The sequence below is a fragment of the Hoplias malabaricus genome, chromosome 2 (assembly GCF_029633855.1).
Source record: "Hoplias malabaricus isolate fHopMal1 chromosome 2, fHopMal1.hap1, whole genome shotgun sequence".
Taxonomy (NCBI): domain Eukaryota; kingdom Metazoa; phylum Chordata; class Actinopteri; order Characiformes; family Erythrinidae; genus Hoplias; species Hoplias malabaricus.
The window spans coordinates 8,262,915-8,290,291 of NC_089801.1; the positions used below are offsets into that span (position 1 = coordinate 8,262,915).

Here is a 27,377-nt window from a genome sequence, read left to right on the forward strand (position 1 = left end):
TTACAGCTTTAACGGCATTTTAAGAGATAAACAGAGAGAGGGGAGGAAGAATAAATTGAGCTACTTATGGCATTTAATACATATTTCAGCATAAATTAACTGTAATCTACTCTCTGAATTCAACAGTAGTGACAAGGTGTTCATATCACTAAATAAATCCACTGACATGTGACTAGGCTCTGTAAAAGGAGTGAATTATGGGAGGAAGTTGTCACCAAATTGGTAAAATATTTGATTAATGTTTAAAAACAAGTTTGTGTACACATTTACATGGATTTCCATGTTCATTTTGACAGCATGAGTTTGAGAGATTTGATGGCAGTCACAATAGCATCTATAGTGAGGTTAGATACTCAGCTCATATGATTAGCTTTGGATCAGAAACTTTGACACCAACTCATCTCAGACATAGTGGATGGAGCCCCATCATTTTGGAGAATGCCTTTTCAGTAGACGTGATGACCATAGGCTCAAGTGTCCCGTTCCTAGGGAGTGTGTCCATCAGGCAAGAGAAGGGTTACATCCCTTCACAGCTCAATGCTGGGGGCTTTATACTTCTCTAACATTCACACTGGAATTTTGGCCTTGTGCAAATGGTGTTCCATTGAGTGTGTTCCATTTTAAGCACTGTTAAACTGAAACATAGTCTAAGTGTTGACTGTGTAACTTTCATTCGTTCATTCATTCATTATCTGTAAGCGCTTATCCAGTACTCAGACGGGGCGCAAGGTGGGAATACACCCTGGAGGGGGCGCCAGTCCTTCACAGGGTGACACACCCACATTCACTCACACCCATGGACACTTTTAAGTCATCAATCCACCTACCAATGTGTGTTTTAGGACACCCACGTGGACACAAGGAGAATGCACTGTGTAACTTACAATAATGTATATTATTATTTCATTACGCAGTCAATATAAAATAATATATATCAAGCATAATAATAATAATAATAATAATAGGGCCTGTGTTATCAGCTTTGGTGTCAGAGAGACAGTTTTTCAGATTTCTTTGTTCTTTCCTGGGTATTATGTTGTATCTGCTGTAACTGGAGCTGCGAGAGTGTTGCAAACATTGCATGCAGCCTCTGACATGTTGTATGTAAACTGAACCAAATGCAATGAGTTGTTCTCCAGCCAGTAGCCAGAAGGCTGGAGAACACAGTGTCTAATGTAACATGGGCTAATGTTGGTCCTCTCAGCAGATGGGTTAACAACTGGGTTATGTGGCATATTGTGTAGCCTGGCTGTTCTCCCCTAGCGTATTACTCTCGGTGAACGAGAGAGAGAAATTTCCATTCACGCTGTGGCAAAGGTCAACAAGCGTGGGACACTGCATTCCACATCATCGCTTTATGTTCTTTATTACAGATGAACTTCGGAGTCCCTGGCGAATATGATTATTTCTCCTTTATATGTAAAGCGGAATAAACGGCCTGGAGTCGGCCTATATCCTCTCAGCAGGGCCTGTAGAACTAAAATGCACTCCCTGCCTCTGTGGAAACCAGCATTCTTCTGAAATGAAGGGCATTATTAGGGACATTTGCAGTAAGAGTTTGATTGCATCCATACAACACAACACTAGCGCTAGGAAGGATAGGATTTATACCCCTCCAGCCACCACTTGACATTGGATTGGACAGGATAGTATTAAGATGTACGATATGTTCAAAAATGTGCCCTGTTCACAATATAGTGCAATATTTTGGGGTTCCACAATGTTGTAGTAGTATTCACTCAAACAATCTCACAATGTAACACAAAAGATAGAGGATACCCATAATCCACTGGGGAAAAAAACATATTAGTTAGTGTCTGAAACTGTATACTACCCTCCTGAATTCAGTCCCCTATGAGTGCACTACAGTGAGTAATTTTGGACACAGCCCTAGATAGGAGTAAGATCCCAAGTAATGTTTGTGAATTGGCCGTCTGTGAATTAGCATAATTAACATGGGAGGGTAGTGATCTCCTCCAAGGGTGTTGAGCTGTCTGGCACGGCTACTATATTAGGAAAAAAGAGACAGTGACTAGCTTCGCATTCTTCCTCACTTGGAAATCGAATGATCGAAGAAGTCCCAACTTTGGTAAAAATCCCTCCACCTCCCACTCAAATAAAAAACCAAAAGCTAATCCAAATGCTAAAGGCTAGGTAGAAAATGACCACACACTCATAGTTTTTGTAGTAATATCCCAGCGCTCCCTGTGTATTCACAGACTGCAGGTGAGCGTCAATCTCATCCCGATAAAGCATTCGATGATATGAGTGAGGAAGCCATGACCGGGCATCCATAGGTACCGTAATATTCGACTGGGGTGGAATCATGGTGCTTTTGAGCTGCTTCTGTGCAATTTTCTTTAGCCGGGGGAGCCTGGGCGACCCAAAATAATTGAGGCCTGTGCAAAAAAAAAAAAATGCAGGGATGCCTCCATTGGGCTTCACATGGGGGAAGTCACTGGAGTCTGTTGATATTGGATGCGCTGCAGGGGGGGGAGTGACCAGGAAAAGCAGCTTGATCTGTCAGTGTGCCCACACATACATTATTCTGAGCCATAGAGGGAGCTCTCTCTTAGACACACATCGTAGAATAACGGACAAGGATTTACGAAACAATAATTATAAATGTATTATTTATCATGATTACATTGTTTTGTAGTATCACAACTTGCATGAGACGAAGCATCTGATTGCTTTGTAGTCCCTGCAGGAACTTAAGGAACTTGTGCTCCATGGAGTGGGTCCCACAGATGGGGGCAGCCATGTTTTAATTATGCCTTTTTTTGTGGAATCCCTGCCAAAGCCAGGTCACTAGGTGTCAGCATGAAGAAGAACGTAGGGAGAATGTGATTGCCCTTTAAGTTCTACATTATATTAATAAATCTGAGCAGCAGGTGGGTCGTGTTTTGTTTGTGTAACATTCTGAAGCATAGAGGGCTTGGTTCAAACACAGTTAAAGGGGCCTGAAATGGCTGACCTATTTAGGCATCCTTTATAGTCAGCCAGACGTGAATTTGTACTTACCTCCAGAGCGCCCGTGACTATTTGCTGTTTGGAGAAGGTGGAGCTCGCTGGAGATCAGAGTTTTGCTTGAAATTCGCTCTAGTGCTGACATTTGTGCCCATCCTGCAGGACTCTGGGAGTGGGATGCAAAAACATCTCCCTCTATTTTTCCGTTTTTTTTTTTTCTCTCTCCTCCTCCTTCTTTACACCCGTCACTGAAGCCGCAGTGTGTGTATGTGTGTGTATGTGTGTGTGACTGTGAAGCCTCCCCACTATGATGTTTTACTGCCATCTGTTGCCAGCTCGCTACACACTTTTTCCATGATTTGAGCAATGACTCTGTTAGATTTCCACAGTGTTTTTCCTTTTTTTTCCCCACCCATCCTATCCTTTTAAATTGATCTTCCCTGGCTCAGGGAGCGGTGTTATAGACTTGTAATGGGAAACCAGTTACATTTATCTCTCAGGGCTCCCTATGTTTAGGGGGGTTTTATTCATTCGTTATGTTGATTTGGGCAGGAACCATGTCCAAAACACATTAGTCTCAGTTACTTTGCATAAAGACAGTGCATACTTGGTGTATGCAGGTTTTTGGACACCATTTTGTCCAGCATTTCATCTGAAATCAAGACTGTTCATAGCTGCAGCTTCTCTTCTACTGAACACGGAGGCTTTGCTCTCAGGGCCTGTTTACACCTGACATTAAGATGCATTTCGATGATTGGATCACATACAGATTCCACTTGTCCGCATTAAAAGCCATGTGAACACCCCTGAGAAGCACAGGACTGGATTACGATAGGGCCATTCAAACCACATTCATAAGAGGTTGAATCTCGTACACATTTAAAGCAGCACTAGGTAAGATTTTATATTTATGCTCATGGGCTCCCCCTAGAGTCGCAGAGTATAATTCACTTTTACATCACTGTCCTGAAATCAGTGCTATAAAAGTGGGTAAGAGTATGAGTGGGTGGATTCCTACCCCCCTCAAAAAGTTACATAGTGCAGTTTCTACAGTGCTGAGACCTGAGTAGCTCACAGAAGCTCTATTCTTGCTATAACAGGTCAGTGAAACATCATAATGATTTTGAAGTGTTGTTACGCAAGTGGAAACATGTCGGTCAAGAGGAAGGACAGTGCCGGATTTTTCACTGATTAATTTGAATATCTGTCGCCGTATGTGAAGGAATATATAATACACTAATAGCAGGTGAGAAACCATGTTTACAGCAGGCCTGATGTCAGATGATTAACTACATCACAAACAGCACCACATCTCATCCTAGTCGAACTGTAATGGAGCGGCGTCCCTTCAGAAATTAGAGTTCCACTGATTCACAGCCCATCGGCTATACCCTTCTGGCCAAGGTTAATGCAACTGCACTCGTCTATACACAGTGGGTCCTTTAAAGAGGCTGAAATCCCCAGTTTTTAGGGGTGTCTATGACGTTTTGGACAGACAGATTATATTAAGTACAAGTCATTTTTCAGCATGAGGAGAAACAAAGCCAGAACCCCCAAAATTTTATTCATTCATTTTAATCATTTTATTCAATGATGAGGACTGACCAGTTTGTTCTTAGTAGGAGTGTTTCTTTAGGGGGATGGACACAAACCCCAATAGATCAGAAGACAATGTGGAGCTTGGTTTTCTTCATTCTATTGAGGATGAAAGCCTTAGTGTTTTCCTTTGACTTTTCCCTTCCTGCTTCATTCCTTCTCCCCATTGTATCCACTCTATACTCAGACTTAATGGGAATTTTGTTTGGGGAGTTAAATAATAGAAGAGAGATTTAATCGTTATTAGATTACAGTCCCAAAATGGTTGTCAATTTTTCAGCTCCACTGACAATAGAGCTGCACTTTGTATTTCTCAAATTCCAGACTGTAGTCCATCTGTATCTCAGCATATTTATATATACCCCATTACCCTGTTCTTCAGTAGTCGGTACCACCACAAAGCAGGTATGATTCGGCTGTTGACTTATTCTCTGCGTTGCAGTGACACTGATGTGGTGGGGGGGTGTTAGTGTGTGTTGCGCTGGAATGACTGGATCAGACACTGCAGTGCTGCTGGAGTTTTTAAAACCCCTCAGTGTCCCTGCTGGACTAAGAATAGTCCAACAGTGTCCTGTGTCCACTCATGAAGGAATAGAGGAACACCAACACAAACAGTGCAAAAACATTACGTCTACAACTTGGACCAATGAGGTTCAAGTGTCTAATAGATTGGACAGTGAGTGGGTATCAGTGTCTGTGCAGTCACAGTAGATCAGAGTGAAAGATTTAGAATTAGAATCACTTTACTGGCCACTTTGCTTGCACACAGATGAATTTGTTTTCAGCGTTTAATCCAATCCGTGCAGTGAAACACACATTTACACACACACTAGTGAACACTAGGGGGCAGTGAGCACACATACCCGGAGCGGTGGGTAGCCCTAGCCCAGGGAGCAATTGGGGGTTAGGTGCCTTGCTCAAAGGCACTTCAGTCATGACCTGTCGGCTCTGGGGGTTGAACTGGCAACGTTCTGGTTACAAGCCCAGTTCCCTAACCACCAGGCCAATATACACCAATATACAATATATATAACCACATATAGTATATTATAGAAGTATTTACATGTTTAGTACATATTAATTCCATTCATTCATTAATTCTGTAACCACTTTTCCAGTTCAGGGTCGCGGTGGGTCCAGAGACCACCTGGAATCATTGGGCGCAAGGCAGGAAAGCCAGTCCCCCAAAGGGTGACACACACACACATTCACACCTACGGACACTTTTGAGTCACCAATCCACCTACCAATGTGTGTTTTTGGAGTGTGGGAGGAAACCGGAGCACCCGGAGGAAACCCACGCGGACACAGGGAGAACACACCAAACAACCTCCAGGTCCCTGTAGCTGTGTGACTGAGACACTACCTGCTGCACCACTGTGCCGCCCTCATATTAATTCCACTACATTTCAAATTCGTACTTTTTACTGCAGTACACTGTAAAATCTGGAGCTCTAAAACAAGCTAAACTTAATAGAAAGTTATAAAAGGGGCAACCTTGTTATTGTATCAACTGTTGTGCATGTGAGAGACTGTAAATAATGACTTGATTCATTACCTTGGTTACGGACCTGTAGATATTACATCAGTCATTGTATTTAATCTTTGGCTATTTCTGCTGTGTGTTTTTAGCTCTTTCATTATATTCCATTATAGCAAGTCCACCAATCCAGGTACAGCACTCACTAATTTGTCAAACTTTAAAGTCAGTTTCTTTTAAATTTAAACTTGGAACTTTATAAATAATTATGAATAAATAATTAGAAATAATTATAAATAAATTTTGCTCTCAAAAAGTTATTTAATAGCCACTTGGTTCTACATAATGGAAACAGGTTGCCTTGCCAGTTTTAAGTTTTTGATCATTTTAATAGACATGAGTTTTTGACTAATTAAAGGAACACTACATAGTATTTTTACCTTAAAATTAGAGCTTCAAACCTTTTGTGATACTTACACTGATCTGTAACAGAGAGTGTAGAGCCTCTGCCGTTGCTACTCCAGACTCAGTACTGCAGAAACTACACTATGTAACTTATGGAGTAGGGTAGGAAAACCGCTCTATTGCCTCCCCTTCCCCATTGATTTCAATGGATTAAACTAGGGGGAGCGTCAGGGACAACAAACCCAAATCTTACTTATTCATTCATTCATTCATTATCTGTAACCCTTATCCAGTTCAGGGTCGCAGTGGGTCCAGAGCCTACCTGGAATCATTGGGCGCAAGGCAGGAATACACCCTGGAGGGGGCACCAGTCCTTCACAGGGCAACACAGACCCACACACATTCACTCACACCTACGGACACTTTAGAGTCGCCAATCCACCTACCAATGTGTGTTTTTGGACTGTGGGAGGAAACCGGAGCCCCCGGAGGAAACCCACGCGGACACTGGGAGAACACACCACACTCCTCACAGACAGTCACCCTGAGCGGGAATCAAACCCACAACCTCCAGGCCCCTGGAGCTGTGTGACTGCGACACCTACCTGCTGCACCACCGTGCCGCCCCAAATCTTACTTAGTGTTCCTTTAATGACATTCTATTAAAGGGATGACACAAGCCTTTTCACCTACAATGAGTTGATTAGAAAAATATTAATAGGATTTTCAAGCCATAATAAATCATGGTATTTTACAATAATAATGTACATTTAGGCAAATACTTGTGCACTTTTACTCAAGTGGAGACCTAAAACCAGGACTTCTACGTTTACTGTGTATGTACCTTGAGTATTGCTACTTTAACTCAAACACTTTATTTGTTTACCTCATCCACCTCTGCTTCTTACACGGGCTTGGATTTGAGCATGGCGATCTTAGACAAGTGAAGTATCCCTTTTCATTTCAGTACACAGGAGTCAGGAGATTGCTTTACATCTGAGAGTACATTAACACTGTTTGTACCTTGTACTCATATACAGTACCATGTTTTCCGACAGCGTAGGTGGACTTGTTACAGAACGTAACAGCTGTAGGTTTTGTGTCAGTCTTTAACTCATATGTAGGAACATTGCATCAGATTTGAGCTCGTGTTTATCGTAGCTCGTGGTGTTTCATCCTCTTGGCTGATTGCTTAGGAGAGAAGGCGCTGTGTATATATGTGATATAACCTGGTGACGTCTGCGCCCTCAACGTTTTCTCGGGTGGAACAACATCTGAGACACACTTCTGAGGATGAGGTGGGGCTTCTGCGTGTGGGATAGAAGGAGCGGGAGACAGAGTAGGTGAGACACTCTGGTCTTATTACAGTAATAGATCAGAAGTGAGGCCACGTGGGGTGGGGAGGGGGAGGAAAAGGAGAGGAAAAGGAGAGGCACGGCGCCAAAAGCTGAATAATTTAAGCACCCCTGGCTCATCCCAGCGAGCTCAAAAAGTCGCTTTTGATTCGGGATGAAGCGATGAATAAGTCACAATTGAGAAGAGCACGGCGAAAGGCTTGTTTATTTTCGTGGGATGAAATATTGAATAGGTGTTTGTTTACGCTACGCTCCTGTCGCAGCGCAGCCCATATGGAACCCGTTGCTCTGGATAAGGAGTGCGGCCACGCTCCGGTGCTGCATATTGTGTCAGAAAGTATTGGCGCTTTGACAGCAGCCGCGGCTCGTCTTTCTCCAGCATTGACTCGTCTCTTAAAAATGCATCAGGACGCGTTCTCTGGAGGGGTGCCATGAACTAACCACTTTCGGTTGCCTGAGGAACCTTTTGGTAGATGGATCTATTGAAGATCTGAGGTGTGCAGCTGTTTTAAAGGTTGTAGAATCTCCATCTGATGTTACATCTGCTTGTTTCTTAGTTTCAGATGGTGCTGCGCCCTGTCAGGAGTTTGAAAACAATACCGTTTTTATCGTCAAAGTCACTTCAGAGAGCAAGACGATATCTTGGGACGTGTTTCAGAGAGAGGCCGCCGTCTCCCAAGAATCCCTGTTGCAACATGATGTACACGTTCTGTACACTCCCATTTACTAACTCCGCCACTTCAAACACAGTCTATTCACAACCATCCACTAGCCACATCACTTCAAACCCTCAGACAGAAACAGACTTTCCAACAGGGAATACAGACGTAGACACAGTAACTGATGGAGAAGACTCTATAGTTTTGTATGACAGAGTTTGGGAGCTGAATGAACTGCTGCACCATTTGAAGTGGAGTGAAATGTTTCAATAAGAAGCCAGCCAATAGGCAGCCAACTTTAATCTTATCGAGCCGTCTAAATAATCTTCCTTCAAATCTTATAACCTTCAAATATTAGGTGTTCTCAGTATATCTAACATATGAGTTTGGGTTAGGGGTTGCAGCCAAACACTTGTTTCCTCTCAGCAGTGTGTAATGAAGACTCTCTTTCGTTCCTGCACTAGTCACATGAAGTGCCTCTACAACTTTTCACATTGTTGAATTAATGTAACCCTATTGGACAACATGCTTGGAAAAGAGCACTGCCCTAGTTCCACACAAATCCCCAATTCTGAGCGATGTGGACCTGAGAGATTCATCCTACAGAATCAGAGAGTCTTAGGTCCCTGGTCCATTTGTTCAACACAGTACTGCATAATAATGAGTTGGCCCATATAACAGTCATAGCCATAGTTCAGGATTGTAATCAAATACACAATTTACAAAAAATCAGATGATGTTTCCTCACCATTTGCTGCTCTCCTGTCTGGCTGTGTGCTTGATGAAGATGTGTGTATGAAGACCCAGTGTCTGTATATGAGTAAAAACAAAAATAAGTCAATATTGCATCCCACCTAAGGAGCTGGAATAGAGCAATATCCTCATTTTGGGTCATGCTTTTCAAACTTCTGGAGTTGTTTTAGACAATGTCAGGAACATGACCTAAAATGAGGATATTGCTCCATAGGTGGGATGGTAATATTGACTTATTTCGAGTTGCAAATGAGTTTCTGTGGTAATTCAAGCCAATAATTTACCGACAAGTTATTTTCCTTCCCACAAACCCTTCCACCATAAAAGAGGCAAAGCTTAGAGCTGCATTTCCCCGCAATCGTAGAAGTTCCTTGTAAGTCACAGAGCTCTTCACAATAAGCCGTTCCACTGCCAGTGTTTCTCTGTGGAGACTGGATGGCCATGTGCTTTATTGTATGCTCCTCATAGCATGGTTGTTAAAGGTATATTTTTTGCTGTGCTGTTGAACCCTGGAAAAGATTCAGTTGTATTGCATAAGCAGTTTCATTCCCTGCCAAGTATACGCACATATACATTTTGTATACTGGCTGCATACCTTCAAAGATGGCGAGTGAAGCACTGCTCTCTTTCACTGAACTTGTGCTGTAGGCTGTCTCTTTTTGGGTGTTCAGCATACAGTTCCTCCCAAATACACAGCACAAAAACACACACACGGCCCTTTAACAGCAAAAGATCCACCTTGAGTCCTGGAATCAAACAGCTGTAACTTTTACTGTGTTATTTAGCTTTAACATTCAAATGAGTAGTAATTCATGGAAGTGATTATTTATCATTATTTATTTTCATAATAGGCAAGAGACAAACTGCTTTGTAGGCTCAAAACTTTCTCTAAAATACCATACCGCCAGATCCCATCTTATTCTGGGCTCTTTAAACATAAGCAGCTGTAAAATATCCATAAAGCGATTAGCATTCCTCCATTAAGATAATTATCACTCCATTACAGATCACCGCTGCTCTAATATTAGAGTATCACAGTCTTTATTAGAGTTTTCATAAACAATCGCATCATAGTGTCGAGTCTAATAAGTGCTAGCCTAGCTACGTGCTCTGGGCCATCAGCTTGATTTTTTTCCTGCACACTGTCCTCGTTGGGTCTTAATTTGTCAATCTGTATGCACAACCACCTCCATAACTTCCCCAAGCATCGTAATTAGCTGCTACCTGAAGTTTGTAGGGCTTTGATTGCCTTCAGGGAGGAGTCCTGGAAATCTGGTGGGAATTAGCATGAGGGCAACTGGCCTGATTGCTTGCATCTGGCCATTAAAAATGTGATATTTTTTTCTTTTTACATTTTTTTATGTTGCTGGTGTTGCCCCCCACCTCCCTATAAAAGAAAAACATCCTCTGAGAAGCAAATCAGAGCAACTCACAGTCTAAAGTGGAACAAAGACTTCTGTTGCATCCCCCCTCCTACAAAAAAAGAAAAAAAAAACACAGCGATCTGTGAGAAGAAACTTGTTTTTTAGAATGCTGACGACGCAAAAGAAAACGGAACATAGTCTGATATTTTGGGGAATGCTAAATCAAGATGTTTTTGGCTTTCTCGAGTGGAACGCTCCATTGAAAACTTTCAGGAAATGCATTTCCACACTCTTCTGACCCTGTTCTGGCTGCTTTTTTCTTAATATAGCAGCAAACCACCTTCACCAATGTTCCGCTTCTCAGATATCTCAAATGTATTACCACAACTTCTGCAGAAATCCTGTAGTTGTCTCTGTTGCGGTAGCTGTGAGGAATGGCGCTATTCGAGGTATTATTAGATGATGCTACACAGATATCTTTGGCGTACCTTTGACGTTTTCCACCATAGAGCAACAATGAGGAACCTGAATGTTGTTGAGAGTGGAGAATATGTTGGATACAAGCGTTTCAATCCATATGAGCTAGACAAAAAATGTAGTATTAGACATTACAGCAGGCCTGGATTGTTTTGTGGGCATGAGCTTGGGGACTTAAGCAATTATGAGGAAATTTAAACAGCTGCTTTCACTTATGGGAGGTCCACTGGCAAACAAATTATATGGTATTTTACACTTACTTTTATGGCGTTTGGCAGATGTTCTTATCCTCCATGACTTATAGATCTAATTGTGTTACAGATGTTGGCAATGCAGTCCTAGGGCTGGTTTATACTTCTGCATGTAAATGTGTTTGCGTCATGATTCAAAGAATGGAATCATGGGTAAAAGTAGCATGCTGAGGCTTACAGATTCACTGAAGGGCACCCCTCTAGAATCCCAACTATGTGTTGTGGGGCTTCAAATGAATGCAAATACCATGGGCCACAAGAACCAAACAGTACTGACTGAAACAAGTCAAACTAGTGTAAAAACAAAGTGGGGAGGTTTGAGGATTGGACATCATCTATGTGGATCTTTGCAGAAGTATTAACCAGCCTTTGGGAGTCTTGCCCAAGAACGGTTACGGCTGTAGAATGGTGGTCCTGTCCAGATGATCTTTTCTAAAAGTAAAATATACATGCTGTATGGTTCAGGCCCACCATTGCAGTGTGCTTTATCTTAAAACACCCAAAAGTTATAATCTGAAGTTTGCTGGTGTTTATTTTTCTCATCGGTGTTGATTTTCCTCACCTGTCCAGTCCAGTGCATTTGGAAAATGTGCTGTCTGCGAGCTTGATGTCTTCATGCAACCAGGGCAGATCTATGAGAAGATAATAACTGTATTAGCCTTGCGCGGTGCACGCTTGAACTGGTTTCTATTCAGTATGAATATTTATTGGCTAGTACCTTTTAATACAGTTTAAATGCCATTTAGCTAAATTAGAAGATCATTTATTTTAAATTCATAATGCATCATAGACGCACACAGGCTGCAGGGTTGTGTGAGGGAGCATGGAGAGAAGGGGTGGAGGAAATGATACAATTAGAGAACAGGGATTTTACAGAAGACACAGCCTTACAAAAATGAAAGCACATAAACGTTCTTCATATTTAATGGCAGTTCGTGTAGAAATAGTTTGTTCTGTGTCAATTTGGAGCATTTCTATTAATCTTTCATGTACAGCTCTATCTGCCAAACTTGGGCTAAGTTACAGTAATACAAACATAATTCAGAAACTGGAAAATGAGCTGTGTGTTCTGTAAAATATAAGTGCCACACTTCCAGACACTGGATCTTTGTTAGTAGCTCTTTTCATTGCATTCAGTTGAGGCCAGGGCCTTCATATTTCTTCTTGCCCATGAATATGAACGAGTCGCGCTTTTGACGTTTCAAAAGCAGCGAAGGTGGCCTGAAGGAAGCCTCCCCCACGGCGGAAGGATACGGCACACAAAACCAGCAAACACAATGAGGACAGGGAAGACGACAGTGGAATATAAACATGCAGTAGCAGCCCTATATAATGTGACAGAACAAACCTACAGTTACTGGCCCTGTGTGTTTATGCCTTTCACTATAGTGTGCCCTTTTTATTATGAGGAGCTGAACACTACATTAGTGTCTAGAGCATTGGAGGCCATTACCTCATTCTGAATTGGCCTACAGTGAGCTTTCAGACAGGAATATCATTGTGTCTCTTTATTGGGTCTGAAGGGATTTTAAAAAGAATCCTGATCCATTGAGGAATAGTGTTGTGCTCTGTTCCAGATGCTTATTTCTTTTTTCAGTCTGACAGTAAACAGCCCAATACTGTTAAGCAGCAGTAACTGTAGATATTTACAATTAAACTTGCCTTACAAGGAAGATTTGATCAAGGATGGACAAGCACATTATAATATGTTCAGAAGAACCAGAAGCTTGTGTAGATAAAGGTAGTGTACAGCAGCAACCCATCCATTGTACCAAGTATAAGTCAAGTGTACAGACCTTCTTGTAAGTTCATTAGTGAGGGCAGGTTCCATGGCTCCAGAGAATACAGTTACACTACTGCACTAGTCCACAAGCCAACACACAGGTACAGAGGTCTTCATATCATAACTTTGGATCCAGGTTCCAGGCCGGGATTTTAAAATAGGCAGCCACTATGATGCTATAACTGCAACTGCTAATGTGTAGCGGTATGCCAGCTGGCTATTATAAAATCCTGGAATGGAACCTGGATCTAATATCCAGGTTTGATACCTACTAAAAGCACTGTTGAGAAAGAAACCTTGGAGCAACAATTAAGATGGACTGGAATATTCGAATAGGAACCTGACGTCAGCCTCATCCAGGCTGTCAGTGGAGTTGGGTTCAGGTGCACTATGGAGAGTATCCTGAATTACTGTATGACTGTGTGCTGTGGCAGCTCCCCTGTGGCTGACAGGAAAGCCCTACAGAGAGTGGTGAAGACTGCTCAGCACATCATTGGTATACTCTCAGAATGTGCAAAGAATGTAAATGTACCTTTATAGGTACAGCATTGGTTTTAAGTCCAGTTTTGTTCCCTAAAGGTGCATTGCTTTCTCTTCTCCAGAAGGAGATGTGGATGTTTGTAATCTTCTATTATATGGAGATTAAATGGACTGTATGAAATCAACACTACTTTAAAATGTACAATTATAATAGAAAAAGATCCAATAAGTTTTCTAATTAAGGTATGGAATATGTACCCTTGAGGGTACCACCACAGTGACAGCAAAAGCTAGCACCACAGTGACAGTTTTTCTGACAGTGTACCCAGCTCTCTGCTGTCTAAGACCTTTACCGCTGTCTGAGCAGAGCCACCAACATCATCAGGGACCCATTCCAGCCCAGACACACTCTGTTATACTCTCCTGCAAGAGATACCGGAGCGTTCGGGTCAGAACCTGTTATACTGTCCGCAGTGAAATAAAAAGTCACAGTGCATGCAAGACACGCTGCATATTTTTCTTTGCATTTTCCAGGAAGTCCCAACTTTTGCTGGTTTGGTTGTAATTTATGACACTTTTTACACAATTTTATACTTAAGTTTCATTCTGTTATATACTTGACAAATTCGCTACATTCTGGTGTCAGAAGTGGGATACAGCTGATTACAAAGATGTGACTGAGCGCTCCACTAAAAAGATCATCAAAGCTCAAGCTGGAAGAATGGGCCCTGCCCTTGGCCTGATGAAGCTAGCAAGTCATAAGCAGTAGCTAGTGCACTCAAACCATGACAGTCGATGACACAGCGCAGGCGGTTGGCACAGATCACACCGTGATTGTAGATGACGGACAGCCAGCGGTGATGGATGATGGGACAGCAGCAGTCAGCACTGTTCCAGCTCCCTCAGTAACTAATTGCAGCAACTCCTTAATAGTACGTCTAGAAGCATTAGCCACAGCGCTAAAAACAGCGGTGAAGGGCCATGCCCAGGAGGAACCTGTTTTAGAAGTATCCAGCGGGGCCTTATTCAGCATCATCCTCATGGTTTCCGTGGGCTTTTGGAGAGTTGAGAATGGAAGACTGTGAGGATCAGCCCAATGGTGTGCTGCTTAGTCTTCACAAATGAGACTTTGGAGCAGTGTTTTGAAGTGTGTGTTAGTTCTAGAGTCCAGGATCTGTCTGTTCAGTTGATGGTGTAATGTTCTCGCCGTGACAGGCCTTTAAAGATGTTCGGTTTTGTGAACTAACTCAAACAGATGATTCCCGAGCGTAGCGCCTCAGAAATCACCCATTAAAGAACAAAGGTGACTTTTTCTTTGAGGTGATCTCTTAATTTGTGTTGTGTACTTTTTCCTCCAGTCATCACAATCACAGTCCTTGTTATCTGCTGAAATCATCAGAAACACCCACCTTAAACTATCGGTACCTTCTGGCAGCACATTAGCGGTTCTGCTTTAAACGGCAGCGCTTTCTAGTCCTGCCAGCAGAAGACCTTTTAATGGCAGCCAAACTGACTTCCAACACGGAAAGATACTCTTTTTTCTTTTTTTTGTAATCATTAAAATGAAGAATGACGTGATTTGTCGGGGTGGTGCTAGTGCTTGGTTGGTGGTAGGGTTTTTATTTATTTTATTTTTTTTACTCTGTCCAGTGCTGGGTTGATGCAGCGTCATGGTGAGGGCTTTTTTCCTTGCGGCGAGAGTCAGCAGTCATGCCAGCTCCATTACCACACCAGCGCTCGGCTGGCCAAGGCTGCATAATTTTCATGCCTAAATGGATTTATTGTGAATGCTGCATGTTCTAATGAGATTTCCCTCCCTTTTACACCCTCTTTCTCTCTGTCTCCCTCTCTCTATCTCTCTCTCTCTCCCTCCCTCCCCTACCTCTCTCTCTTTCTCTCTCTCTCTCTCTCCCTTCCATACCTCTTTCTGTTTCACTTTCTCTCCCTCACTCTGTCTATTCTCTCTCCCTCTCTCTCTACCTTACTCTCTCTCTGTCCTCCTTCCTCTCTCTCTCTCTCTCTCTCTCTCTCTCTCTCTCTCTCTCTCTCTCTCTCAGATATCGTTTGCCTGTCAGTGGAGGAGGGCTGTGTGTGATTGAAATAGCTGCCTCTAATGGAACTGCTAATCGACGGCAGAAATATGTGGCCGAGCCCGTGTCAGAGGTAAACCCTGTGCTGTATCTGCCTCCAAATGAACTCCATTCTGGGTGTAACCGTGGCAGTAGGTTTTCAGCCCGTGCTCCAGAGAGGGGGCGTCTGCAATGTCAGGCTTAAGTAATGCAATCATTCGTCCAACAGACTACGAAAATAAATTACTTCCTGCCATGTTTAGATTGACAGCACAACATCAGTCAGTGATACACACACTGCACATATTCATAAGATCATCAGCTGGTCCAAAAGGTCTGGAGCTGTGGGAAGAGCCCAGTGTCACCATGCTTAGTGTCCAATGTCGACACACTTACGTCACTGTAGAGGCCAAGTCAGAGACGGCAGCTCAGCAGATTCCAATAGCACTGCTGTGTCTGATCCACTCATACCAGCAGAACATACACTAACTTCATCGTCACTGCAGCGATGAGAATGATCCACCACCCAAATGGAGGTCCTGACCATTGAACATCAGACTGAAATGGGGATAAGAAAATATGCAGAGAAAGAGATAGACTACAGTCTGTAATTATAGAACAACACAGTGCTCCTGTGTGGTCAATGGAGCTGATAAAATGCACCGTGAGTTTAGATACAAGGTAAGTATTCCTAATCCAGTGATCATGTAGTGTATAAACAGTGGCAATCAAAATAAACCGGGACCTTATGTGGAGGTGTAAGATGAGCAGCTTCTAAGAGAAATGGAGCCACACTCTCAAAGTTACTCCATTCATTAGGAGACAAATAAGCAAATCTCAGCCCCACAGTGATTAGATTTTTAGTTCTGGGTAAACAGTAAGAGTAGCTTTCTGCTGACTCAGGTGAATGCAGGTGTTGAATTGTATATTGATTCCTAAGGATATGGGTATTGCCTCCTTCAGAACAAGATGAAAACAGCCCGGAATCCTGGTAGCCAGCAAGTGATTAAGCTACTCTGTGTTGTTCAGACGACTATACGAGATGTGGACTAAATAATACACAGGCTAAACCCTATTTTAATGTCTGGCAATAAGCAGCAGGCCCAGCTTTTTTGCCTTTGGAATTTCAGCTCTTCTTGGAGTGCTGTCTTGCAAAACGAGAGTTATTGGACCATTTTTCATGAACAGAAGCCAATTTTTGGAGAACTACAGAAATGTCACAGCAGCATTGAAAATCCACCACCCAAATCAAGTCAGTACCTGCTCTGTGGTGGTCCTGTGGGGTCCTGACCATTGAAAACCAAGATGAAAGGGGGCATACTCCAAGTATGAGGAGCAACAAATGGACTAAAGTCTCTAATGTTATGGCTGCTCAGTGCAGTTTGATATCCAAAGCACTCTATGCTCAGGAGGTCCACTATAGCCTTTATCTGGGTTGATGTTTGAATATTGACATGAAGATTTGATTGCGTTTAGCCCTGAGACCATTAGAGAGGTCAGGTACCAAAGTTAGATGATAGTTGCGGAGCACAAACACCATTACAGCTCATCACAACAGCACTGAATAGAGCTCAGTCACTCACAGCCAAATGCTAAGGGGCTTTTATATCCCTCTGGTTTACTGTTAGCATTGAGCATAGTGATTTTAGGATGATCCAGAGCATCCCGTTCTAATGGTCAATGCGAGTAGGTCTGTGGGGACCTCTGTACCTCCTCATGCACGTCTTTATGACTCACTTCCTCACACCGTTACGTTGAAATTTAAACTCAGCTGGAGCATGATTGTGGGGGATTTTATTATTATTATTTTTTTATGAATGAACCTGAAGATGTGCAACCTGCTAATTGCCATTCATACGTAATAAGACTCCCCTGTGGGACTGGCTTTGTTTAGTTCTTTCAAAATTAAAGTCCTGTTTTTGTCCTGTGTTTTGTCCACCCCCTGTAGGACTTATTACAAAAGCATATAAATCAAATATAGCTTCATTAGTGTATGTTTGTTTATAATAAAAGCTAATGCTAATCACCCTCATTTGGTGACGTTCTTTCTCTCTGCTTCTATGTATTGCTGTAATTATCCTAGGCGAGGTAGCAGCAGTTCAGTTTCTCTTGGAAGCAAAATTGTACTTCTAGGAGGCCGGGGGAGATACAAATAAGTGGTTAATTTAGGATATGTGTACCTACTGAAGAGGTATGTATCTGAGAAAATGAATAGCAATAAAAAACAATGAATGGAAAATCTGTTTTTTATTTCCCTGGGAAATAGCTGCTTAATGTTTTCATATTCAACCCAAAGTACTTGTAAATACTTAATACAAGGCTAATGTTTGCATCGGGTAAAATTGCAGAGCAGTTGTTTACAGAACTTATGCTGTATATGGCCAAAAGTTTTTGGACACTTGCTCATCCAACATTGCACTGAAATGAAGGGATTTCACCGGTTATTCCTCTTTGCCGTAACAGCTTCTTCTCTTCTGGAAAGGCTTTTAGGAACATGGCAGTGAGGACTTGATATACATACTTTGGCTTGGGGTGCTGCCTGTGCAGCATGTGCAGGTAATATTCCTGATCGTTAGCCGCTCCGTTGTCCCACGGTCTCACTCTGACTTTACCCAGCATCTCCACTAGGGGGCTGTTGACTTAAAGTCCTGGTAATGTCCGGGACAAATGTTGTGGATGTTGTGGATATAGCTCCTGAACATTTCTGAGTTACCGTACATGTGTTAAGAGGCTTATCTGACAATGCTTTTCTGTGGAGATTATACAGGCTGTGATATGTGCACTACTGAACATCAAAATCCACAATGATTGTACCTTAAAAGAGCTGATTTCACTAGTTATCAGGGAGGTCTACAAACGTTTTGACCTAGGTTACAATACTGAGGTGGTGCATCAGTACTTTGGAATGTTATTATTTTTCGATTGAATAATTGAAATGAATTATAAATAATTAGTTTCCACTCTCAGGGGAAAAATATTACTGGTTCATTAATACAATATGCCCCATTTTGTATCGACGGCATTGTGACTCTCACGTCAACAGAGCACTTTAAAACCCAGGCCTAAAATGCATGTGTAATAATAAATGCCATATACAACCATGGTCTAGTGGAGGAATATACATTTTTCGGATTAGTGTTGCCTCCGTCAAGTTTTGCTGGCATTGATTTGCGCTGTACTTCATCTGAATATGACGATATTTATTGTTATTGTGATAAATTATGTCACATTACATCACAGTGTGCTTGGAGCATATTGCGAATATGGTCAGTACTGACCATCTGCATATTTCATTACAGTGAGAGTGCAATGAATCCTGTTTAACTGGATTTAGGGCGGTGCAGTGTATGAATAGTTAGATATTGACATATTGACTGTAGGGCCAAAAGTTTGTAGACATCCCTTTTGCTGAAATCAGCTCCTTTAAGGTGCACCTATTGTGGACAAACACAATTTGTATAATCACCACAAAAGCATGAAATGAAATGGTATGCTGTTAAACAGCTGTGCATGTGTATTAATGGGGGCAGCATGGTGGCGCAGCAGGTAGTGTCAAACAGCTCCAGGGGCCTGGAGGTTGTGGGTTCGATTCCCACTCCGGGTGACTGTCTGTGAGGAGTGTGGTGTGTTCTCCCTGTGTCTGCGTGGGTTTCCTCCGGTGCTCAGGTTTCCTCCCACAGTCCAAAAACACACATTGGTAGGTGGATTGGCAACTCCAAAGTGTGAGTGTGTGAGTGAATTTGTGTGTGAGTGTGTGTTGCTCTGTGAAGGACTGGCGCCCCCTCCAGGGTGGACCCACCCTGGAACCACCGCGACCCTAAATTGGATAAGCGGTTACAGATATTGAATGAATGAATGTGTATTAATGGGATATAGTAGCCCCTCTAGCACTAGATAGGGATATATCTCTTTTAAATACAATACAAACACCAGTACCCAACCTCACTAATATTTTCCTGGTTGAATGCCATCAGATCTTCATAGAAATGCTTCAGCATGTAGTCTGAAGTCTTCTCAGACGATGATAAGTGCAACAAAGGAGGACAAAGTATAAGTATATACCCTTCATTTCTGAAGACATTTTCTGTATGATATCATGATGCTTATTGTCTGTGGTGAAAATGTCTGCTAAAAAATTTATCGTCGCTGTCCAAATAAATAAATGTATCTCCAAAATAATAACTTTACAGGAGAAATAATAAACCTTCTTAGCTTTCAATGGAAGTCAATGTAAAATTTTATTCCAAGTAAATTTGAAGCATTTCTTTTGGTCGATTCATCATGAAATTTTCAAACAATGTGAAGGACATCTGCTGTGTTCAAATAATATAATACATTAAAAATCATCAAAAATGGGGATACATATTTTGGACAGTGGCAATACCAAAAATCCTGTTTCCTTACACAGGTTGCATTCGGGCCCACATTCCTGGGTGGTGTTCCATCTCTCTTTGAGCTGCATGACAATGCAGGGAACATGTCTGGGTTCCTGGGCTGTATCCGTGAGATGCAGGTCAACTCCAGGGAGATCTGGATTGTCGGGGAGGCGGTCCAAGGCAGGAACATCCACAGCTGCGATACACCAGTGTGCCAGCACCAACCGTGCAAGAATGGTGGGACATGCGTCAGGTGGGTTATTAAGGGCCATTTGTGGCCTAGAACTCATTTTGCACATTTCGTACTTGACCTCACCAATACACTTGGAGCTGAATATCATCAGGTTCTTACAGCAATGTTCAAGCATCTGGTATAAAGCCTTCACAGAGGAGTAGGTACCATTTCATTTACCACTTAATATTGAGCTTTCTTTTAGCCTCCCTTGGCATTGGAGTAGTCCTGGTTCTTCTATTGCACAATGCTGTATGAATGTACTGAGAGATCTTTTTGTGGGATAGGAGAGTGGAGTAAATACGGCAATTTTTTTTCCAATTTAACAACTTTACTTTGGCCGTTTGCTGGTACATTGTTGTAGATTACCCTATACTGCAACACGACAAGTCTCAGATGACAGCATGCCTCTTGTGATGAATATGAAGCCAGTAGATGTTGTGAACCACTGCTCTCCCTGTTTTGCCATTCAGTCAAACAGACGTCCAATTTGGTGGGAATGGAGCTTAGCCATGTGGGGACAGAAGGGACCCTGCTGCCTTTCCCTCACAATTTGAACACAGCTAGTTATGTTCTCAGGAACCCCCGGTCACAGGCAGCATATGGCACAGCTGGGTTTTGGATCTCAATCCCAGTAGTAGCTCCTAGGTCTGCGCTGCTGAGCTGAACTCACAGCAGATTTGCCTCTCGAGGAGAAGGGCTTTCATTCATGAGCCAGTGAATTGAAAACAGCTTGAGAAGCTGTCTTTGGATGCATTGGCACATAACGCCCAAACAGTTTCTGTTCTAAACACTCAAGCCACAGTGTTCCAATAACCCACCAATGACACCATTACAGCTAATCAATGGATGAAGCATCAGAACCATCAGCCGCACATTAGGATGAGAAAGTTTAGCTTCCTTAAGATAATGAAACATTCATTAGTGCTGGGCAGTGTAGTAATATCCAATCATTAAAAAGATCAATTGATTCGCAATAATTCTTATGAGTATGCAGTGAATTTTTTGTGCTTTGTGTACTGTGTATATAGGTGCTGGTCATAAAATTAAAATATCATAAAAAAGTTGATTTATTTCAGTAGTTCCATTCAAAAAGTGAAACGTGTATATTATACTTGTTCATTACACACAGACTGATATATTTCCAGTGTTTATTTCTTTTAATTTGATGATTATAACTGACAACTAATGAAAACCCCAAATTCATTATCTCAGAAAATTAGAATGTTACTTAAGACCAATACAAAAAAAGTAATGTTATAACTGCTGAATGCTGTATGAGCATGTACAGCACTCAATACTTAGTTGGGGCTCCTTTTCCCTGAATTACTGCAGCAATGGCATGGAGTCGATCAGTCTGTGGCACTGCTCAGGTGTTATGAGAGCCCAGGTTGCCTTCAGCTCTTCTGCATTGTTGGGTCTTGCATCTTCCTCTTCACAATACCCCATAGATTTTCTATGGGGTTAAGTTCAGGCAAGTTTGCTGGCCAGTTAAGAACAGGGATACCATGGTCTTTAAACAAGGTACTGGTAGCTTTGGCACAGTGTGCAGGTGCCAAGTCCTGTTTGAAAATGAAATCTGTATCTCCATAAAGTTGGTTAGCAGCAGGAAGCATGAAGTGCTCTAAAACCTCCTGGTAGACGGCTGCATTGGCCTTGGACCTCAGAAAACACAGTGGACCAACACCAGCAGATGACATGGCACTCCAAACTATCACTGACTGTGGAAACTTTACATTGGATCTCAAGCAACATGGATTCTGTGCCTCTCCTCTCTTCCTCCAGACTCTGGGACCTTGATTTCCAAAGGAAATGCAAAATTTACTTTCATCAGAGAACATAACTTTGGACCACTCAGCAGCAGTCCAGTCCTTAGCCCAGGCGAGACGTTTCTGACACTGTCTCTTGTTCAAGAGTGGCTTGACACAAGGAATGCGACAGCTGAAACCTATGGCTTGCATACATCTATGTGTGGTGGTTCTTGAAGCACTGACTCCAGTTGTAGTCCAGTTTTTGTGAATCCAGTGATCATTACTAGAGGACATTGGTGAAGATGACTAACACACCGTGTGCAGCAATAAACAAGTTAATTTCTCTGACTTTACATCTACATGGTAAAACAAGGCAGGTGTACCAATGAACTCTGTAAAAACAGTGCTCACAAAAACACGCCACTACCAATGTCATTGTCACTGCAGCACTGAGAACAGGGTCAAAAAGGGCTAACAAAGTATGCAGAGCAACAAGTGGGCTACAGTTTGAATGGTAATTGTAGAACTATGAAACCCAGCTATATGGTAAGTGCAAGATAGTCTATTGCTTTGCAAACTTATATAGGCCTTATTGTTAGAGTGCTGCTATTTGGACACTCGTGTGGAATGCAGGGTTAGACATGAAAAAATAATGTTGACATCTTTTAATGCCAGAGGTCACCTCTCTGGAAAAGTTATTTCCATGTATAATTTGAATAAATTCAAAATATCTGAGTTTTTTTTTCTCTTAGAAGGTCACAGTGTCTGCTGTGAAGGATCAGTACAATTTGCATTCCATTCCTTTTATTAGTACATCTGTATTCCAAATAATTTTGAGTATAATTTAATGCCAATGTAGAGAATTTAAATGAAGAATGCACTCATAGTAATTCCATTAAGCACATCATCTGCTTCCAGTATTTTGACCGTGTGTGTGTGATTTTATTTTTTTTTTTTCACTGCACATTGTTGTTGTTCAGGGAGCGAGTTTGTAAATATTGGAAAATGCTATGCAGATGTTAGCAGGAAGATGCACACTTGAGTTTTAAATAGCTGTAATCACAGGCTTGATTGCATTACTGATGTATGCTAACAAAGGTGCGGATGTGTGACTGCTTGAACCTCCAGCAATCATTTGATTGTGGCCTACTCTTGCTTGTGAATGCTTATGTCATTTGCCTTTGGAAACGCAAACAGTCTTTTGATAGACATACATTAGCAGGTTTTAGCCCATACATAAAGAGGAATTTAATGGGGCATTTAATGATGAATAATGGGCCAATCAGGTGTGTTGTATTTGGAGAGTCCTTTGTTGGATTGTCAGGCTTGTTTTCCCTAGACATTCACCACAAACATGCCCAAAATAAGTAAAAACACCCCTGTTCAGTGGTGCACACACAGCTTGTATAATCCTCTAAGAAAAGCATGTAACAACATGAGGTGTTCTGGAGCAGCTGCCCATGAGTTTAAGGTCATTTATACTCAGAACGAAGTGTGAGCTAGAGGGTTATACATTTCCCCCAACATGGAGCTGTGGAGAAGAAGTTTACTGACACCTGCTCATCCAACTTCTTGTTCTGATATGAAGAGTATTCATAGAGACCTTTCTGGGAAGGATTTAGAGTATCCTGTAAGGATTTGATGGCTTTCAGCCACATGGGCATTATTGAGGTAGGCTACTGATGTTGCGTGATGAGTTTTAGAGCGCAAACCTCATTCCAGCTCATCCCAAAGATAGCAAATGTTGCTTCATCACTCTACAGCTCCATTTTTCCCCTGAGCCGTTTTGTTTCTATGGCGATTATTGAAGCTGTATATTCAGAATTGAACATGTCTAATTTAAAAGGCACCTGTAAACTTTAGGATCAAGCTTAACACTGAGAGTAAAGAACTTTTTAACATTTTTAATGTGCACTACATTATGTAAAGGTTCAATATCAGTTAAAGGCACTTAGATCTGTTAAGAATTATTTTAAAACCTATATGTGTATGACCCTGCTCTTCTTCTAGACCCACACCCTTTTTCCTCACAAGCTGATGCAATTCAAAAGTGTATTTATCTGCCTAAATGTAGGCCAAGGCTATCACAGGGAAACTGTTGTGGCTTAACAGGCTTTTTAAAGGCAGGAAATCTGTTGTAAGGAAGTAGCACTGGTCCACGACTCATCTGCAAATGGAGTGTTTCTGTAAAAGCTTACAATACTTGGTTTATGTATCACCTTCCAGCTTTGTGTTTAATGGTCCATAGAGAGAGACAGCTGAAAAAAGTGTGGGGGGGGGGGGGGCTAGGTCTAATGGAGTAGCCTAGCCTCCTGAGTTTGCATTTAAATCGTCTCATTTCTGTCAAAACTCTCACTGTTGTTTCCCTATCTCCCTCCTAGACTGTATTTTACCTCAAAACAAATGAAGCCACCCTTCTCTAAATATTCCTTTCTGATCCTGGGATACAGTGAAGTTACTTACAGTAAAAGATGCTGAAGTTTGTAATTAAAGATGAGCTACAAATAGAGGCTTTCTCAGTTGTGATCAGTGGCCATTAGGATAGCGAAACAAAGAGAGGAATCATTTTTATTATAGCATTTTTCCTCAGCACCTAGTAGATATGATCATATCCAGTAAGTGATCAGGAGAAGCTCTAATATTAAAAGGTTTTGAGTGGAGTGTGATTCCAATAAAGTAATATTTATAATTGTACCGAACAGATGGACATGTACTGACACTTACATAGCACTATTTTTTTTTTAAAACACCCGCAGTGTTTTATATTCTTTGGGATATTAGGGAGTCTCAGCCACCTAGATGATGCAATGGGAGCCAACCACACCAGTACTACGCTCACCACACTTCAGCAGTTTGGTAGAGAGGCGACAGCTGGAAACACACCCAGTTCATTGCATGCCATCCCACACACCCCCTTCACTCACGCACTGACACCTGTGGACAATTTGACACAGTCAGTTCACCTACCAATGTTTTTTTGGATTGTGGGAGAAAATGGAAGGAAGCGCATTGAAGACACCTACACAGACACATGGGGAACACAGCAAACGCCTCGCTGACAGAGGCAAGGACTGAACCCAGATCCTAAAGCTGGTTGGTAGCACCACCTTGCTGCTCATATGTAAATGGGAAATGGAAAATACACACTTAGGATTTCAAAAAGACAGATTTAAGCTTAAAGTCTCCAGCAGCACTCTCAGATATGAGACCCTCATGTTTTAAATAGATGCTTAGTGAGTAAAAGACAGCTGCATCTTTGCCAGACAAAGCTCCTCCTTCTCCTGTAATAGTCATTGAATCAAGGAATCGGTGCTCGGCCCCTTTCAATTACATGGTTTCATTAAGATGGCCCTTCTCCCCGAAGCTTTGAAAGTGTAGAACCAGCCTTGCGCCTCATTTCCGACAGCAGATAACAACCCTGGCTGCCACCTTTGCATTCTGTTGTCCTGACCGTAATCACAAACAGCTCTGAGCCACCGAGGAGCGGCAGCATCTTTCTTTTTTTTCCCCTCTTCCTCCGAGCTGTGCAGCTGATGCTAGGAGGCCTGGCATTTTTCAGCAGATGGTTCTCAGATATTATACACCCCACCCCCCCACACACACGGTTCCCCTCCTCCCAGACGTTCTTCATTTGTTTTGTCTGGAACTCAAAGCAGTACTGTCTCGCCCTCCTCCTCCCCCACTACCAGGTATTATAACTCTCCCCAGTCATCCGTGCTTCGTGGCACTGGTGAATCGTGACATTTATATTACTGCTTTTTTTTTCTTCAGTCCTCCCACCAACCTAGGAGCCCTGGCATTGATTCATGGAGGGGGCTGCCACGTCTGACGACAAGCAAGACAGATCCCGGTTAAGAGCAAGTGGAAGAAGGGGCCAGATGTGAACAGCTGTACGTTACTCATTTGGTTCTTCCTCATGCGCCGACACATCGCTCATCCTCACTGTCAGCCGTGGACCTAAACTGCCATTACCGAATGTGTCATGGCCGTCCGAGTGTATAATTGAGTGTTTGGCCCACTAAACAGAACAGGTGTCGGATGGACCGATCAGTCGGATAGTTTTAGGCTTCGAGACGCCCTGGGGGAAGAAATGGATACAGTGCCTCGCTTTTTTGGATTGAAAAATAATACTTTAGCACACAGTGTTTATTTTATATATATCATCACTGTCCAAATAAAAATGTGTATCTCCAAAATAGTAACTGTAAAGGAGAAGGAAAACAAACTTTCAATAGAAGTCATTGTGCATAGATTTTATTCCAAGTAATTTTGGAACATTTCTATTGGTTGGTCAAAGTTTCACACAATGTGACGGACAGCTGCTGTGTTCAAATGACGTAGAGATACAAGTTTTTCATTGGAAAGCAATGATATATTTTCTTCATGGTATGATTCAAAAGCCCATTGCTGTTTAGTCCTGTTGTTGAAAACTCCTGTTTTTCCAAAGTTTGTGATATTGTTCAGGATCGGTGGGATAGCAACATTTGCTCGACAGTTTGGCATTTAGCTGGATAGCCATAGGACCAGAAGGTCACCAGTGTGATCCCCTGGATTATGAGGAAAAATGGGCACTGGAGAGTGAAGTTACAGTATTTTCTGCTCCATTGACACCCATGGCACATCACACCAAATAACTTTCTAGGGCCCTATATCTGTCTGTTTGTGAGTGTGTGTGTGCTCACTGACCCTAGTATGTGTGCAAATGTTGGTCATTAGTGTGTATGTGTCTGTGTGTGTGTGTTCACTGCTGCATGTGGGTTAAAATTGGAGGTTCAATGACCCCAAAAAAATTAAAAAGTATCACTCCTTCTGGCAGGGTTCGGGTTAAACTCTTTAGTGGCAGGAAAATTTGCGAAAGGGTTGTTTTGATTTGATGGCATTCAGCCACTGAAACATTGGTGAGGCCAGGTACTGCTATTGTATGATGAGAATTGGCTCACAAATGCCACTCCAATTTATTCCAAAGGTATTGGATGGACCCCATTACTTCAGAGAATGCAGTTCCACTGCTCCGAAGCACTGTTTGTATCCCCCCAGTTGATGATTAACATTTAGAATGATAATCCATAACTCATGTGTTGCTGCTCCAGAGCCTCCTATTTTAGGTAAATGACCATGCACAACTGAAAATGTTCACAGTGGGTTAAATTCACTGGACACAAGTCCAGTGGCTACAAACTCTTTAGACGTATAGTATAGTATATTCACAACAAAAGATTTATTTTTACAGGCTCCTAACTCTGCTTTTTTGCTACCTTTGTCACTCTGGACAATGGTATCTTTATAAAGCTCTGGACAAAAGAACCCCCACGTTACGGCTGAAAGATTCACCATTTTTATATTGAACTGCAATTAGAAAGAGTACAGTTTTCAAAT

The 27,377-nt window shown here is 42.1% G+C and overlaps 1 protein-coding gene across 1 annotated transcript in view; it reads left to right on the forward strand.

Moving 5' to 3' along the window:
- The window catches only part of eys (eyes shut homolog), a 313,091-nt gene that overhangs the window by 253,977 nt on the left and 31,737 nt on the right, over positions 1-27,377 (forward strand). Inside the window, 2 exon segments of the mRNA XM_066660060.1 lie at positions 15,631-15,736; positions 20,051-20,271. Coding sequence (XP_066516157.1) covers positions 15,631-15,736; positions 20,051-20,271 — 327 coding nt within the window.